Genomic DNA, 17,529 nt, shown 5'->3' with positions numbered 1-17,529 from the left:
GACACAGATATATGAACAATTAAATATTTCACTATATCTATGATGTTCGATTTTAAAATGCTATAATTGACCCTATCCACTTATCTATCATATAAATTATTTATAGAATTTAAAAAATAATTATAAAGGATGAAACTTTATAACATTTCCATCTCTAAAGCATTATGCATATAAATAAAATGAACATTCTTACTATTTACACTAGAAACAAAAATACAGTGAAGACACTCATTATTGATGATAGATCCACTACAAATCAATCTCTAGGTCACATTTAAAAAATTCACTCAATGATTTAGTATCCACGAGCTTAGTTCAACTCATTTCTTTACCAAATGAAAGAATAATATATATCAAGAGTGCTTATATGGTATGTAAAAATTTGTAGGAGAAATATATGAATTGTATCAATTGTATCTTTTGCTTCCAGATTTATAGAAGGGTGCCGGGTACCTTTTAAAGCATCACACCTTTTCCTAACTCATAACCGAAAACTTAATACAATTTTGACTTAATCTGATGGATGGTTTCATAACTTTGTGTATTATATTTATAAACGATAGCATGAAAGTTTCAGATGGTTTGCTGCATAAGTGAGAATCCTTTGCTCTAACTTTATGAACATCCTTCTTGTATATCCTCAATGACCCTGCAAAAGGAAAGCTAAATTGTCAAAAGAAAACCGTTGAACACAATATGTAAGTATGAATGAATCATTCCCATTGAAGCCTGACCACGATATCAAAGCCTTTGATTCCCTTGGTTGGTGATTGGTGAAATGTTATCGCTGGAGACTTATAATCGCTTCATTATACCGAATTTTGTGCAATAACTGTTGTATCTAATGTCGAAAATCTCAAACTTTGTTATGCTTTCCAGTATGTCCAAGTCCTCGCATATACCAAACTCACAATGGTATCTTTAATATTTTTGAGTCTCCCAATATATATGTCCTTCGACACATCTCCAAATATATGCTTCTATGTATATTATCATCTTCTCTTGAAGCATCCAGAATTAGTCTTCACCTTCAATGACATATTACCTGTGCTTTACTTGATACTACTGTTGTAAATCTTCACTATTTCGTACCATGGGATTTATATGAGTCAAAACTTCATGAGTTGGGGGCATACACATTTGATTTATCTTTGTTGTTGCAACTTCATCGTCACAGGATTCATATCGTGACTTATCGGTGGTTATAGTTTAAGTCTTCAATTTATTTACTGGTGCCTTATTCTAATCCTGTGATGTCCATATTTCGCCCTGTGTCACGCTAGACTTCCCTGTGACTCTCATAAATATATGAACTTTTGGAATTCTACGTTCATTGATGACTGTCCAGATGGATAATTCCTGAATATTGCAGCAATCATTGCTGATGGCAGAACACATCAGCTTCTCACATCTGAACAAGAAAAGTGCCATCATACATATTTTACCTAGTGTAGCATTTCTTGACACCTCAAATGATGACATCATAATTGCTGTTGGAAACGTACTTTGTTGTACCATTTTGTGAAGGTTAATATTACTTTTCAGTCCTCTGTGAACATTTAAGAGTTTATAGCATGGCATTCCCTAGTGGCTGACTCATTCATTGTTGTTGGGATCTCAATTGCTATTGTTTCCTTTTGATTATGCAGCCATCAACGCATTTCTATTATTTCTTGTTCCTTCTTATATATGTTGAATGGTAGTTTCAAAAATAATATAGAGAAGTGCATGCTGATACTGACTGTGATTGCCAAAAGTAACTATTGCTGTTCATTATTCAACTATCACCATCTTCATCATTCCCCAAAGAATTGCCTTCATGTTGTTCATTGCTATGTATTAAACACAATTAATGACTATATATGGCTCAGGCCTACAGTATCTCCAGAAGTCTGACTCCATCTACATTCAAGAAGAAATATAAGACTTGAACTATTCAAAACAGCTTGATGCATGAATTATACCCTTCTGTTCTGAAATATTCTTTTGCATCCTGGACAATAATTTAGGACACTTCCAAGTTACGTTAGATACTTTTGTATAGTGCTGAAAATGCATGCATATATGAACCAATTTTCTTTTCTACATTCTGCTGATCATGGTCATGACTTCTAGTGCTTTCAAACATATTGTTTGAATATAAGTAGTGGGTAAGTTCTAAAGATCTTCTCTTTGCCATTGTATTTGAGACTCTAAATTTTGAAATATTTAGTGTTCCATCAGACTGCATGATTTTGATGGGCCTACCCCATGCGTAGATCATGAGGAAGTAATGACTTTTTACTCGAAAGTTGAAAGATTAATATCAGATTCAGTGGGAGTTCGATAGGCATGATTTGGCGAATAGAGCCTGTAAGGGAGTAACTAGAGGACCTAACTTCCTAGGATCTTTTGTTCAGAGGGAGAATTGCAAGATGCAATTTTTTAATGAGTTCTCTATCAAAGAAAAGTTTGAAGTGAAATTCTTTGAGAGAGAAGTTTGAGGTGAAAACCCTTGTTCCACCCTCTAGGAGTAGTTATGGTGGATCCACTTTCCGACTTGGTTCATGGTGGATATCACGTGAGTTACTACATGTTGTTGTGATTTATGTCATGAATGGTGACGATCTTTCATTTGATATATGTGTGAGGTTGCTATTGTAAGGTGACACTCTTAGCAATAGTTTGATCATGTTATCTTGATAGACTCCATTAAGTTGTCCTAGAATATGCTAGTGTTCATGTTAACAAAATGTATCATTATCGACTACATTAAATTGTTGTCTCGGAATGAGCCAGAAATCATGATACTTTGGTTGTTGTGTTGTATTTTTGATCCATTGTCATGATAGACTATATTGACTTCTTGTACCGGACTGTACCAGAAGGCATGACAATAAGTAAATCGTGATAGTCTTGGATTGAGCCAGAAATCATGAGATCAAGACTGACTATCCAATCGACTATGTGTCTCGGAATGTGCCACAAATAAGATAATATATATTCTTAAAGGGATATAATTGTGTAGAAGCATTTTTGATGCAAACTTGGATACGAGATGAAGAATTTGATCATAGCCTCCCTTGCTAAGAGGGAGTTGTAAATTAAATAGCTTCGCTTGGATCTGACAAAATTGATATTAGTATATGGAACAGGTTTACAGATACATATATACATATGTGTATGCATATATAAATATTTGTATATACATATACATACATACATGCACATGTTTGATTTCCTCCACATACTGATATCACAAGCTATTTGATACTTTATGATCATGTCCACTTCTTCACTACATTTTTTGTTCTTGTGTTCTTGCTCTATTATCATGATAACAAACGTATCATGACAGGCTATATTAAGTTGATGTCCTGAACTGTGTTGAAGGTCATGATACTTATCATAATGGAGACTATGTTAACTTGATGTCACTAAGATCATGTTATTTGATTTATGACATTCAGTTGTCGTCCCACAGTGTGTTTTAGATCAGAGAACTCATATCCTTCTCGGAAATATAATAATATAATTGTTGGTAGGTATGATGATGATGCTAGTGAGATGATCATATTGATCAAATCCTACCTCAAGATCATGGTACTCATCATGATGGACTACATTAAGTTGTCGTCCTTGAGATCATGGCTGTTATTTGATAGATTGCATTCAGTTGTTGTCTCAGAGTGCCAGAGATCAAATAACACATATCTTTCTAAGATATAATATAATCTTTTGGTAGGCATCTAGGATTTAATGTTAGTGCACATAAGAATATAAGTATGATGAATATCATATGATTGATATTTCTTGTTGAACATACTTCGGATTATATTGAAAGATGACATTTGAGTTGAAGGATATATGTTGATTCCAAGAATATCTTATTGATATAATATCTCTTCATATGCTTGAGAGCATAATGTATTCTATAACAATCCTCCCTCGCTAAGAGGGAGTGTTAAGGTTGTACCTTCAGTTGGATTGATTCGATCATGAGATAACATTGTTGTTGGTAAATCATCATTTCGACAAATAGTCTTATATATATATATATATATATATATATATATATATATATATATATAATATTATATATGTAAATATATTTTATATTATATATATATATGGTATAATATGTTATTGTTAATATATGATTATTATCTAATGATGGTTAACCATAGAGACATATCTCATGAAGAGACATGTCTCTTCCTCTAATATTTATAAATCATTCAAATCTGCATTTGGAACACATCAATATGATGGCAATGTTATTACATTTGCAAAAGTGATCCTTGTTACTCAACAATTGACTTGGTCACATCAAAATATTATAACTTTTCCACCATATTTTGAGAGCGCAGAACCCGACATGACTGAACAGAGGCAAGAAAATCAACAAAAAGATATATCATCTACAGTTGTAGAACAACAACCTCAGATAGAACTAAAGGAAGAAGATGAGCAGATGACTGATCAACTACAACAGACACTGGAAGAGCACAAAGTAGAGGATGAGCAAAAAGAAGAAATGAGGAAAGGAGTTGATAGAGCAAAGTTAGGAATCATGATAGAGAATTGAAGAGGCAAGCAAGAAATTCAAATTACAATCTTACAGACCTCTACAAAAGAGATTACCAAGGATACAACTAGTACTTTAAAATCTCCATATGAAGCACTAATTGAAAATATGCAAGAGGATGTTACTAGTCTAGCTATAGAAGACATGGATATAGGAAAATATATTCAGCTTTCAGCCTTTTCAATTAGGAAAATAGAAGAGAGATTAGGAAGGTTGAGTAAGAATGCACAAAAGATGTTAGAGCTAACTTTAGAAAAACTAGAAAGCACACTTTCATTCCAGTATAGTTGAGTGAGCAAGATATTTAAAAGAAAGTAGAAAAAGTGATAGAAGAGTTTGATAATCACTTTTCAACTCTTGAAGAGGCTGTCAAGATCAAAGTACAAACAAAACATGATGCCAAACTTTTCAAAACAATGCGACAACATCAGAAGCAATTTAGTCTTACTTGATATTTGCATCAAAGAGATGAGAAGATGTATCTCTGAGGGGTAATTGTAAGACATTGTATGTTGAATGTGCCAAGGCACATGGGCACAACCTTGTCATTACCTTAGCTATTAAGGATAATGAAGATGAGATAGATAAGATGACAGATGAGCTAAAGTAGAATGATGTAAAGATCATTGAGATTGACCAAAAGATTGCTAAGGAAAATAATGAGTTAATGATGCTAGTGTTGAAGTTGATGAAAGATCAACCCCACAACTCGCAAGAATCACTTGCATGCAAACACTTGTCACTGAAAGAGAGAAGAAAAAACTATAGAGGTTGGAATTCCAAGATCCAAAGTTGAGACATTCTTGATGAGAGAAAAAGAGATTGGTATTATGAAAAGTGAATGAATGTATTATTACAAAGAGTTCAATCCTTATAAAGGAGATCAAAACCCGAAAAGGTAACACCTAGTTTGCATGATAATAATGAAGAAAATAATTAATTATTATATGCCAAAAGTTTAGCTTAAGTAAACTAGAGATAATAAGTGACTTAATAATTAAATCAATATTATTTAATTAATATGAAAATACTTTATTACTCTTTACAACCCCCCTTAAGAAAATCTTAGGGAGTAGCTAAAAACCTAGAAACTACTACTGAAAGTAAATTTCAGTCCTAACAACAAAGGCCTGATGAGGTACCCAAGCACAACCAAAAATCTGAAAAGAGGAGAAATAGAGAAAACCACATGGGAAAAACCCTACTCCAAAAGAGAAAAAATGCTGAAAAGAATTAGTGAAGGACCGAAGAAGCCTCCAAACTAGGGAATGTCCCAGAAGATAGGAACAAAAGATGATCATGAAGAACACCACTGAAGCATGTAGAAGTTGCAAAACTTTGTCAAAAGTAACTGCTGATCTAAAGAACCTCCACTAAAATAAAATCTCATTAGGGAGAGAAGACTATAATTTGGATCGATCAATAGGCACACAAAGACAACAACTAAACTCGAAGATACAGATGACATTTAACACCAAACCCTGAAGAGCTGATCAATCGAACATGGAAGGCTGGAACCAAAGTAGGAACAAAAAGAAGAGTGTCTATATGGTAAATGATCCATCTCACCGAAATGCATTGGTACCCAACCACTACATTTGCCTAGTATATGGGAAAAAATACTGAATACATAGCTCACTCCATCGAACCAAGGAAGCATAAGAAACAATAGAAGAACCTCCCCCTAATGTAAACAAGGGTGAGGTGACAAATAACTGGAAAAGTGAGCCAATAGAACTGCATGTCAAGGAATCACAATCAAGATGAACAAAAGAGTACATATGTGTGTATTGAGGTGATCAATCTCAGACATGTCATGAGGCTAATGTCACAGAAGGGAAACTCATTGGACAATGGAAGATGTCAAACAAAGGCAAAACATCAACTCCCCCATGGCACTTTAATTAGAGTAGTGCATGTACAATAAGACACAAGATATGGCGAATCCCAAGAATACAATAATCTATACAAGTGTCCTCAGGTGAGACTGCTCGAATCAGAAGGAAAAACAAGGCAAAACTACTGAAACGAAAATATAGATGGAATCACTTTATCTCAATGCATTTGTAAGAATGCATACAAATGATGTCTAAATAGGCCAGAAGAAAATAAGGCTGATAAAAGAAATATAACAACCCATGATGAATCATCTGAAGCAATGAAATTGATCCACGAACTTGAAACAATCAAGATATCGACCAAAATGGAAAAATGCAAAAAACTGAATAGAATGTGCTTGGAGCATAATCTGGAAAAACAATAAGCATTATTGGAAAGAGCACAAAAAGACCTTTCCAACAATATAAAGATTTTACAAATCAGAGTTTCAATGCTCAAGTTATGTTTCTCAGAGTGCAAAACTGTACCTGTGATGACAAAAAAATGTAATGTTCCCTTTTGGAACATTAGAAATATTGAAGTCTTATTTTATGCAATATTAAATTGACTTTGAGACAAACTCAAAATATTAAAAAGGTTGATTTAAACAAGACGAAATGCCTTAGGGTAGTTGAAGAGCCGCAAGGGAATAAGACAGAAACTAGAGAGGAGTCGAAGAGTCTTAGTTTGCGTATTAAAGGGGAAAGAGGCTCATTGTTGGGTATGCTTGATTTATTATTTTGATTTTTAGTTCTCTCTTGTGACAGTCTTTCAAACAGCTTTAGCTTTCAGCCAGTGTGAGGACGTAGCCCCTCGTGTAGGCAGGCAGTGGACGCAAACCCATTGTCTATGGAGATATCATTTTAGGTGTTTCGTTGAGTTTACAGGTTCTTCTCTTGTTTTTCCAATCTGACTATAAAATCTGTGTATAAGATTGGATTGTGGTTGGATGGTTCTTGTATTGCTGTTGTATAGTACATTAATGTTTTAGAAGTTATTTGGAAGTCGTTGGTTATTATACTGCTGTTGTATAAGGCAATAACATGCTTCCAATTTGTTGAAAGGTTGCTGGTTTAGTGCTTTTGATTTGTACTGCATTTTCATATGCTTGAGTCTTTAATATCAGTTTGCGAAGACAGATTTATTGGAGAGGGTTCGGATTTTATTTGCTGTTGGTATTTTCATCTGCATGTCGATGTATTTCTGAATGTGTTATTTAAGAATGAGTTTGAGCAAATACCGATCTGGAATATCATCTGTTATCCATATTGCTGGTTATTTGTTAAGTGAGTTCATGCTCTGAGATTTACATTTAAAGGGGAAACAAAAAAATTGGGTTCAGGATAGTGCAGTGTTGGTTGGGTTTATTATAGTACAGGTACGGGTCCTTATAAAAAAAAAATCATCAAAAAAGCATTGAAATTGAAAATCACCTATTCCACTGTGACGATCTTGGAACTAGCTTTCTGACAATATCTCGTTTGTGGAAATTAGAGTCTGTATGCTCGAGACATGAGAAAAAATGCGAAGGTAGATCCAAACAAAGATTGTAGGGCAAACAGGATGATGATGTAGTGTTGACATGCATTGATGCCAGCAAATGAGGAGCCCAAATTTGACGGTCAAATGGCCGTCGAGGCAAAAAAATGCTTGGAATTTTTTTTTGATCATCGGAAACAAGCCAGAAAACTAAGGCTGGTGCCGGAATAAAAAAATGGTGGCCAAGATAGGTTAAAAGCTCATGTGTTAAAAAAAGCATAGAAAATGCCATAATAAATAGCGAATCACCGAAAGTCCACCTAAAATGGAGAAAAAAGCATAAAAAAAATGCCTCTCATAAAGGCCAAGCACACAGTGATGGTGTGAAGACCCAAACTGAGGTCACATCAAAAAAGTCATCGCCTATAATAAAGGACCCATGCATGAAAACACCATAAACCGCCATGTGATGCAAAATGATCACCAACCGTCCTTGAAACCGTCATTGGGAGTGAAAAACTGCTAAGGATGCAAATAAACCATTAGTGAGTACCAAAAACACCATGTGTGGGCAACAAAAATCATGGGCGTAATCAAAGCACGTGGGGCCCAATCTCAATGTGTGTGCTTTACTCCTATTAACCTGTTGACATGTCAACGATGATCCCTTTTATGTGGGTGGGGTGAAGTATAGGCATAGGCTTGTTAACTCCACTTCACCATAATTTTTTTCAATAAAGCTCAACCCCATAAAATTCGCTGAGAATTCCAACGTTTGCCCATATTAAGATCTTTTGAAAATCCATACAAAAATTGCACTCCCAAAAAACATTCGTTGATCTTGTACAACAGGTGATATGGCAAAGTCACAGGAAATTGAGCCCACAAATACAAAGAGGGCATTAAAATAGAGGGTGCTGAAACCAAAAAATGATCAGATTGTCATTGCGTGGGGCTAAATTCCCACAAAAGGGAGTATGAATTTGTCTTGAAGGTGTCAAAAAAAATGAGCCGCAGACAGGTACAAGTGTGCAGGTAGATGGACGCGGATCACCCTACATGTCCACTATATTCGCTAATACGAGGTGTAATTCCCAAGGCAGCATTGGAGCACGACAACCCAAGTGCAGTGGGCTAGTACAAGCAAGTGGGCCAGAAAGTGGGCATGCTTTAAAAAAAATAAAATGCCCCCAAAAAAAATCTTTTTGTTGAATCACCTTCCAATGCATTTTAATAATAATAAAAAGCCTTTACAAAGAAAAAAATTTGGCCCTTCTTGGAATTCGTGCCCATGTCAATATGGCCTAGGTGCAAAGTATATTTGTCTCACATTTCAACAGCGTCCAAACTGGACTTATTTTATATGGAAATGGGGGTTTTCAGATGCTCTAAGCTCAACGGTGATGTCCGTTTGGGCTCAAAGTGTTCCAAAAAATAGATCCCCTAGATCCAACACAGAGTCCTCTGAAAACCACAAATCTGAAAACTGATGCCAAATCTCTCACAAAGAGGATGAAGATTTGCTGTGATACCATGTTGAAGTTGATGACAAATCAACCTCACAGCTCCCAATGATCACTTGCATGCAAACACGTGACATAAAAAGAGAAGAAAGAGCTATGGAGGTTGTAATTCTTAGAGCCATAGATTAGACATTCTTAATGAGAAAAAAAGAGATTGCTATTATGAAAAGTGAATGAATATATTATTACAAAGAGATCAATCCTTATAAAAGAGATCGAAACTTGGAAAGATAAAACCTAGGTAGCATGAGAATAATTAATGAAAGAATTAATTATTATATGCTCGAAGTTTAGCTGAAGTATACTAGAGATAATAAGTGACTTAATATTTAAATTAATATGATTTAATGAATAAGAAAATACTTTATTACTCGAACAGCTAGATCATGACATAGAAAGATTATTGAAGAGGTTTAAGTTTATTAGAGATCATTTGACACCAAAGTTGGATTTGATTCAAAGGCAATTGGATACAGTTTTGGAGGCTAAATCATCATACAAGAAATATTCTTATATTGACCTTAATGTTGATGAATTGGCAGCGTATGGATTGTGTAGGGTGATCAACATAGCAGATGCAGTTAAGAGTTCATAGGATGATGAATTTATAAATTTGAAGAAAAACTTTTTTGATTGCATGACAGTTCTAGGAATTCATTCAACCTAAGGAAGCTGAAGGAGACACCAAATTTTGACATGTAAATAAGTTTTGACTCACCTTTTATCATCGATGTCAAGGGGGAAGAGAGAGAAAAATTGTGAGTAGTTTATTATGCATATTGTAAGGGGCAGCTTAGCAACAAGATAGATATAGGAGTATGATCAAATGGGCAGTACAACATATACATATGGATATAAGATGATCCACAACTTTGCATCTATTTATATAACTTTGTAAAGTTATGTATGCATGTTTGGGTAGTGGGCTTAGCTTGTATTTTGTATTGTAATAACAACTCCTAACCGGGTTGAAGCTTCTAACAAGGACATAAACACTATGCGGATGTAATAGACTGCTAAGAAGGTCAATATCTTCCACAAGATACTTTTGATTAGTGGATCATTTTGTGGTTACCATCCCCATCAAGGTTTTCCCTTGGCTAGGGTTTCCCCAGTTAACAAAACATGGTGTGATGAGCTTCTTTATGTCCTGCATGGTTTTACTTTTCAGTTTACTGTTATATGCAAGTTTAAGATTTGCGAATGATATACATAGTTGGGCGGAAAGTTGTTTAAAACATATAACACATTCATCCCCCCGTTCCCCCCCAGTTATATTGGTGGACTTTACTTTCTAACATGATTATCAATGGCCAACTTGTTTAGAGACGAAAAAACTATATTTTAATCAATTTATCAATTAATTTTGTGTCCATTTATTAATAAAATTGCAGCTCCATCATGTGAAAGTTGCAAAGTAATCCACCACTTGTAAATAATCATGAAATTTTAAACGATAATTTCAACATATCAAGTTAGTAGGACTTAGAAAATTGTCATAGGCTTGCTATTCTCTAATTCATTGCTTGAAATGATAGGAAACTAGTGGATATGAAATCAAATCTGAAATTCTATTTTTTTCTCAAAACCATTCCAATGAGTTTATTTCAATCCAAGCTTCCCATTTTAGTTTTCAATAACAAAATTCAATCAGGTAATGGAATCTCATCTCTCATTTTCAAATTGATTTGCAACTAATAATAATCAACATCATTTTAAAAATTATTATTTTCCTTGTATAAAATTAATGCTAATTATTCAAATTCGATTATTCCTTCAATAAATTATGTCGAAATGATATCCTTTGGCTGAAATTGATTGATATTTTTGCAAAATTGAGGACCTTGGAACAACTAATAATAATCAACATCATTTTAAAAATTATTATTTTCCTTGTACAAAATTAATGCTAATTATTCAAATTCAATGATTCCTTCAATAAATTATGTCGAAATGATATCCTTTGGCTGAAATTGATTGATATTTTTGCAAAATTGAGGACCTTGGAACAACTCATTCAGTGCATGATTTTTTACAACTTCAATCTGACTGTAAAATTTTTTTTTTGCCATTTATGATTTATTTTCCATTGATTTCAGTTGGGAATTTGTTAAAATCAATGCCATTTGGATAAATTCAATGCCACAGTGGATGAATAAATTAATTTATATTTAAAATCATTCCATATTTTTCAAAATCGAGGTACATTTAATTCATCTCAATTTAAAACCCAATTTCATTTTCATTTAAAATTATTCCACCTAGTTGATGCTATTACAATTGATATACCCTTGCTTAGTATTATTAAATATTTAATCGAAAGGCCAATGCATGGTTTAATTACATTAAATGATTATCTTCTAATGGAAAGTTCGAATTCAATCTCCACGCTCAAACTGATCGCTTTTTTTAAATATATTTCATTGCCACATGGGGAGGTAGAATCCACTCCATGTGCCAAACTTGCTACTTGAAGGGGTGAAATCCACTTCTCTATGTGTTAATACCATTTGAAGAGATGAAATCCACTCTATGTGTCAATACAAAAGGTATTTTATCTTATCAATAATTTCTTTTTTATTTCCCATTTTATAGTGATTTAGTTGGGCAGATTTTTAGTATTTATATTTTTGGCTCAATTTTAATTTTAGTTTCTCAATTTTCACATTTGCCAACTTTCTACCATTTTTCCCAAATTTTGACAGTCAAATTTTGGCTTTTTCTCAAGGTTATAATAACTAGACTTTTTTGATGGTTTGCAAAACTCTGAAGTGTTGCTAGAAATTAGAATTGCTTTGCTCCCTAGCCCTACCAACAAAAAGAGGGGATTCCCATTTGTTATGGGGTGATGGTGTGAAAACTTCACAAGTTTTAAAAAAGGAATTAAAGATATAACAAGAATATAGAAAATTTGAATGTTATTTGATTTTTGCATCAAACTGCAAATAGCCAAATGGTAAATACTTGGTCTTGTCGGCTCCTAGGGGCTCTTGCCTTACATCGGCTTCTATTTTCCCTTCCATAGTGTTTTTATTTTGCAGCTGCCTGCTGCATTTAGCTTTTTAGTTTTATTTGTGTAGGAGATGATGCTTTCTGCGTGAGAAAATAGTGGGAGGCTTTGGCAGACTACAGCTAAAAGTCTTATTTTTACCATAGATATCTCTACCAAGCTCTCATGCAGTCTTTGATGATGTCATAGCACAATACAAATCACAATCTAGAAGTCATAGAACTTTTTGGAAAGGGAACAATGTAATGTCCCCATTTTTAGCAGGGTCCTATAGTTGGCTTGGTTTGTTTATCATTGTGACCCTCGTGTGGTGATAGTGGGATTTTAGGGTTTCAGGTGTGGGGTTATAGGCTTTCCTCAACCTATGGTGAGTTTTGGCTCCGTTTTGAGGGACTTCCTATTTATAGTAAGTCATTTGTTGGTTCCGATGAGCTCAATTGGATTAAAGGAGTTAAGTGATGCTCTCAATTTTTTTTTTCGGGCTTATGGTTTGGGCTCCAAGAATCTTGGAGGGACCATCTATTTATTATAAGTCACCCCGTCAAGTTCATTCATCGTCTTTCTTCATTAGGATCACCTTAGGGTTGTCATATTTTGATTTCGATACTTATACAATTGTTTTCGCAAGAGAGGTGAATTATTATTATTATTCATCGAAATATGCTAAAGGTTGCTATTTTTGTTGATGTTGTATGTTGGTCACTTCAGTATCATAGCTCGTTGGAACTAGGTCGAAGAGCTTTAAATCGTGGCCACAAAAAACTGTGGCCTTGTGTGACAGAATATTGTGTTATGGTGGAAAATGGTAATACTTTTTGGAGCAAAAAACAATTAATAAATTATATTATATTGACACTTTATTGTATTTTAATGTTGTAAAGTTTATTTGGGAAACTTGTGTCATTTGGAGATTATAAATATGAGGCCGTTTGATGAGAAAAACATCTTGATCATTTGATTATCTTATTTTGCTTTGTCGTCTTTGCGATGTTTTCCTGAAGAAGTATAAGGGTTTTTGATCTACAACTGAAGTATTGTGGATTCGATTTTGAGAATTATTCCGAGATTGCTTGGCAAATTGTGCTGAGGTATACAATTTTTTGTTTCTCCTACTGTATTGACCAAAGTTGCATGGATACAGATATAGATAGAAATACAAATATGGTATTGGGTACAAATACAATCATTTTTTAAGATCCCCAATATGGATATGATTGGATGCGACATTAATAAATATCACATACACATTTAACACAAATTTCTAAGTTATTAGAGTAGTTTTCATTACTTCAAAAACAATATGGACACATAAATGCTACATAAAAATGTATAACTTATTTTAACACTTTACGATATGCAAAATTGTCGAGTTGCATTAGAAGATAACCCAACAAAATGGGTTGGTGAATAGGAAAATATTTTATTTGTCTTTCTCATTTTGTGTGGGTTTTGTTTATACCAGTCTTTTAAAGCAATTGTATTAATAGAGTTTTTTAAATTAAATTTGGGAAGATTTATGCCGCATCTTAAAAAAATGAAATTATGTAGTATTTGGCACACTTGGAAAATCAACATTTTTAGGAAGACATGGGTACAAATATTCAACGTGTATCTGGGTAGTATTGCCAAATTGGATATGGGGATAAGTGCGCCCAAGGAAGGACAACAGAGTTTCCGGCTACTCTAGTATTAACTGTTGCAAAGGAGAAGTTTAACTTTTCTTGCTGCTGGAGGTTGTTCTAGAATTTGTGAATGGATTCGCTAGATTTGTTATATCAAATTGTGTTCTGGTTAGTTTGGAGTTGGTTGAGCGCGCATTTGTATCTGTTGTTGGGTGTTATTTTGTATCTACACTTTGGGAGCAATGTTTTCCATATTTGTAGTTGCATTTGTTTGTTGAAGTTCTTTTGCTATTGGTAGTCTTCACTTCAGAGGGTTTCAAGGCATGTTTTACGAGTAATTTCATGGATTGTAACATATAATTTTTCTGGGCATTGTTGATTTAGGTAATAGAGAATATTTTATCACCTGGATTGTTGGTATTTTGTGAAAATACTCATTATCTAAGTTGATATTAAAATTTGGAATTTTTAATTGTAAATTTCCTATGTAATATCTAAATATTTTACTTTAAATTATTATTATAATATCTCGTATTTTGTTGCTATATTGTTGTGTCAAAAATTGCAAGACCTTAGAAAAACAAAAAAACAAATCAATTCTTCAATATAGATTGTTGAAGAGCTAGCGATGCTTATTACAAACAAGCGAAATGTACCTAGAAGCAATAATGACTAATTTCCTTGTCTAATTGGTTATTCATTACTTTTGGATTTTTTTTAGTATTAATGACTTACTGTGAACCAGTGTCTTGTCAGTTTTCTTTTAAAAATATGGTACCCTATAGTCAACTACTTTGTTAATCTTCAATGGAATCCACACTATATGAATTATATCATTCTTTTGTCGTGGTACACATATTGCTTGTAGAAACATTGACAATTATGTTTAGATAGCATATTTCAGTCTATTAATGCTATATGGCTGTTTTTGTTATCTCCAGCATTCATTGACTTAATCCATTTAAAAAAAATTGTCAACTGACATTGATTACTATATCTTTGCACATTACAGGTATATGTTGTCAAGGGCTGGTGTTCCTCGCCATGCTATTATAAAGAAATTTTCGGGAGAGGAAATCACACAAGTTGAAGATTTTATATCTGTTTTGTCAAAACTATCCCGAGGGGCACGGGTACCTTTGGAATTTGTAAGCCATGTTGATCGCCACCGAAGCAAGGTACGCTGCAAATTATTTAAATTACTTATATTTATTATTTTTACCTCAGAAATTTTTTAAAATATGAATAGTATTGCAGAAGAGACACAATAATTTTTTTTAATACAACCTAAAAAATAGAGAAAGAAAAATATAATAAAATTGCTGGATGAGTCACAAAAGTAGGTTTAATATATAGAAAAACATTGCCAGCAATACTAGGAAAATATGAGATGCAATGAAAGATATTGACAAGAAGAAAAAATACACAAGAGACTGAATGTGCAATACAACAGCTGTATATGTGTTTACTCTAGGAGACACCTAAATCTGATTAACTACTAATGAACAAAGAAGAGACCCCAATGTGTATAAAGCTTAGATTCTCGCATTTATTGTATTAATATAAAGTTTATTGTTGGGCTTCTTTCAACCATGAATATATTATGTTATAATTCATTTTGATCAGTAGATTTATTACATTGATTCACCATCTAATTCGAGTGTCTTGTTTTGTTCGCTAGTAAGGAAAATATTACCTTTCAGGATGTTATCCAGTTGAGTAAGTTTACTTAGAAAATAATAAAATAAAAGAATACAAATGAGATTTCTGACTACGACTTACAAAATTGTGACTTTACGCAACATTTTATGAGATTTCTTTGCCCTCTTAGCAATAGGGGAGGCTCCCTTCTTACGGTAGGTGGCTTCAGTGGAACTTAACTGAAAGTACAAAGAGGATGGTTCTCTTGATCAATTCCTCTTTTTTCAGGAATGATTTGACTGCAACTTTAACTTTCCAACTCAACAAAAAGTGCCTTATTGCTATGATAATACCGGTGACCCTAAATTGACATAAGAACAACACCAAGGGCAGTAGTTTACTTTTTATATTTTGTGAAACAAAAACAGAAACTCAAAGTCTCCTACACTTGTCTTGAATGAAGATTCAAGCAGAATAACTAGTAAGGCACAAAGTCTCTTACAGGATCCCCTCAAGTTCAATAACAACACTTACAATTGAAGCCCAAAGTCTTCAACTCTAAGTGTTTACAACCACTACTATCTATTACAATTTGTCCTACTGCTGCACAAAGTCTTCAAAATTTCAAATTGTCTCTAAATGTAATAAGTATCTCAAAATCTGCTTAATTAAATTCAAATCCCTCTTGATCAAAGCTCCAATACTCACAATCAATATGCAAGAAATGTCGTCAAATAAGAAATTTGATTTACAACCATGCACGAAGTGTTAGAGTGCATAATACAAATTGACAAATTTTTCTTGCCTTGCCCAAAAGATCCTTATTTACACTAATCTTACCTCCTTTATATAGGAAAATAGGAGAGAGAAAGGTGGAGGGCAAAGGGGAAACTCTCAACCACCTTCACTTATTCTCCAACAGTCTTCTAATTAACTAATTAGACTTATTCAAAGTTGTATGCCTAATGCAGTTGCAACTTGACTACATGAGCTAATTGTACAAGGACATGTCATCTTGTACTTACAACATAATTGCTCTTTACATGTAATCTTTTTCATTCCACTCGAGACCATGTAATCTTTGTTCCACAACTCCAAGGCTTTATGTCTATGAGACTTGTGACAAATGGAGCATGACGAACATAAAAAATTTGATCAGTAGTCTTTGGATAAAGATAAATGATGGTTTTGTCATCTTAGTCCGTGATAGTTCTAGAGGGTGCATCGAAATATCTGGCGCATGCAAGGATGAACTCAGGTTTATGAGCTGCCATAGGAAAAGGTAGATAGCAAATGAATATGACTTTGTTTGATCCAAGCAGCATCGACTCTCATTAGAAAATCTTCCATATTCATGCATATGGCATTTGTATCTCAAACCTCATCACTGTAGGAAGTTACTTGTGATGGTGGGATGACGTTGTGGTACTGGTCAACCTGGTACTTCATCTTTTACTTAATCTTTTCTTTTTGCTGATGCAAACTCTTTTGACATTGCAAAGTGATGTACTTGTGCAATTGTTATATGAAAGTTCCATAATGTAAGAACATCATCATATGAGGAGTCCACATAAATCTTTTTCTGTGTAAAAACACGGATTTTGGCAAAGTATGAATAGGGAAAGTGAGTGTAATGAATAAGGATAGAGAAAGGACAAATGGGTCAAGCTCAGAATGGCTAAAATATGAGTAAAATAGCCTAAAATGAATATTTTTGGAGTGAATTACATATGCAACTAGCAAGCTTGGAATTAAGTGAGCAAGGCAAAAAAATGAATAACACATTGAGCATCTCATGTTTTAACAAGT

The 17,529-nt window shown here is 33.7% G+C and overlaps 1 protein-coding gene across 7 annotated transcripts in view; it reads left to right on the top strand.

The window, feature by feature from the left end:
• The window catches only part of DEG7 (DegP protease 7), a 249,233-nt gene that overhangs the window by 178,574 nt on the left and 53,130 nt on the right, over positions 1–17,529 (top strand). For all 7 annotated transcript variants that reach the window (XR_016361753.1, XR_016361754.1, XR_016361747.1 and 4 more), the window contains exon 14: positions 15,092–15,257. Coding sequence is in view for 2 of the 7 variants with exons in the window: in XM_089817752.1 (XP_089673878.1) it covers positions 15,092–15,257 (166 nt within the window). In the remaining 5 variants the exon portion in view is untranslated. The remainder of the gene's footprint in view (positions 1–15,091; positions 15,258–17,529) is intronic.

Source organism: Cupressus sempervirens, chromosome 1 (assembly GCF_028749045.1).
Source record: "Cupressus sempervirens isolate cs-2001-9-10 chromosome 1, ASM2874904v1, whole genome shotgun sequence".
Classification (NCBI taxonomy): Eukaryota; Viridiplantae; Streptophyta; class Pinopsida; order Cupressales; family Cupressaceae; genus Cupressus; species Cupressus sempervirens.
Note: the sequence above shows the minus strand (reverse complement) of the source record. Positions and strands in the feature narration are given on the sequence as shown.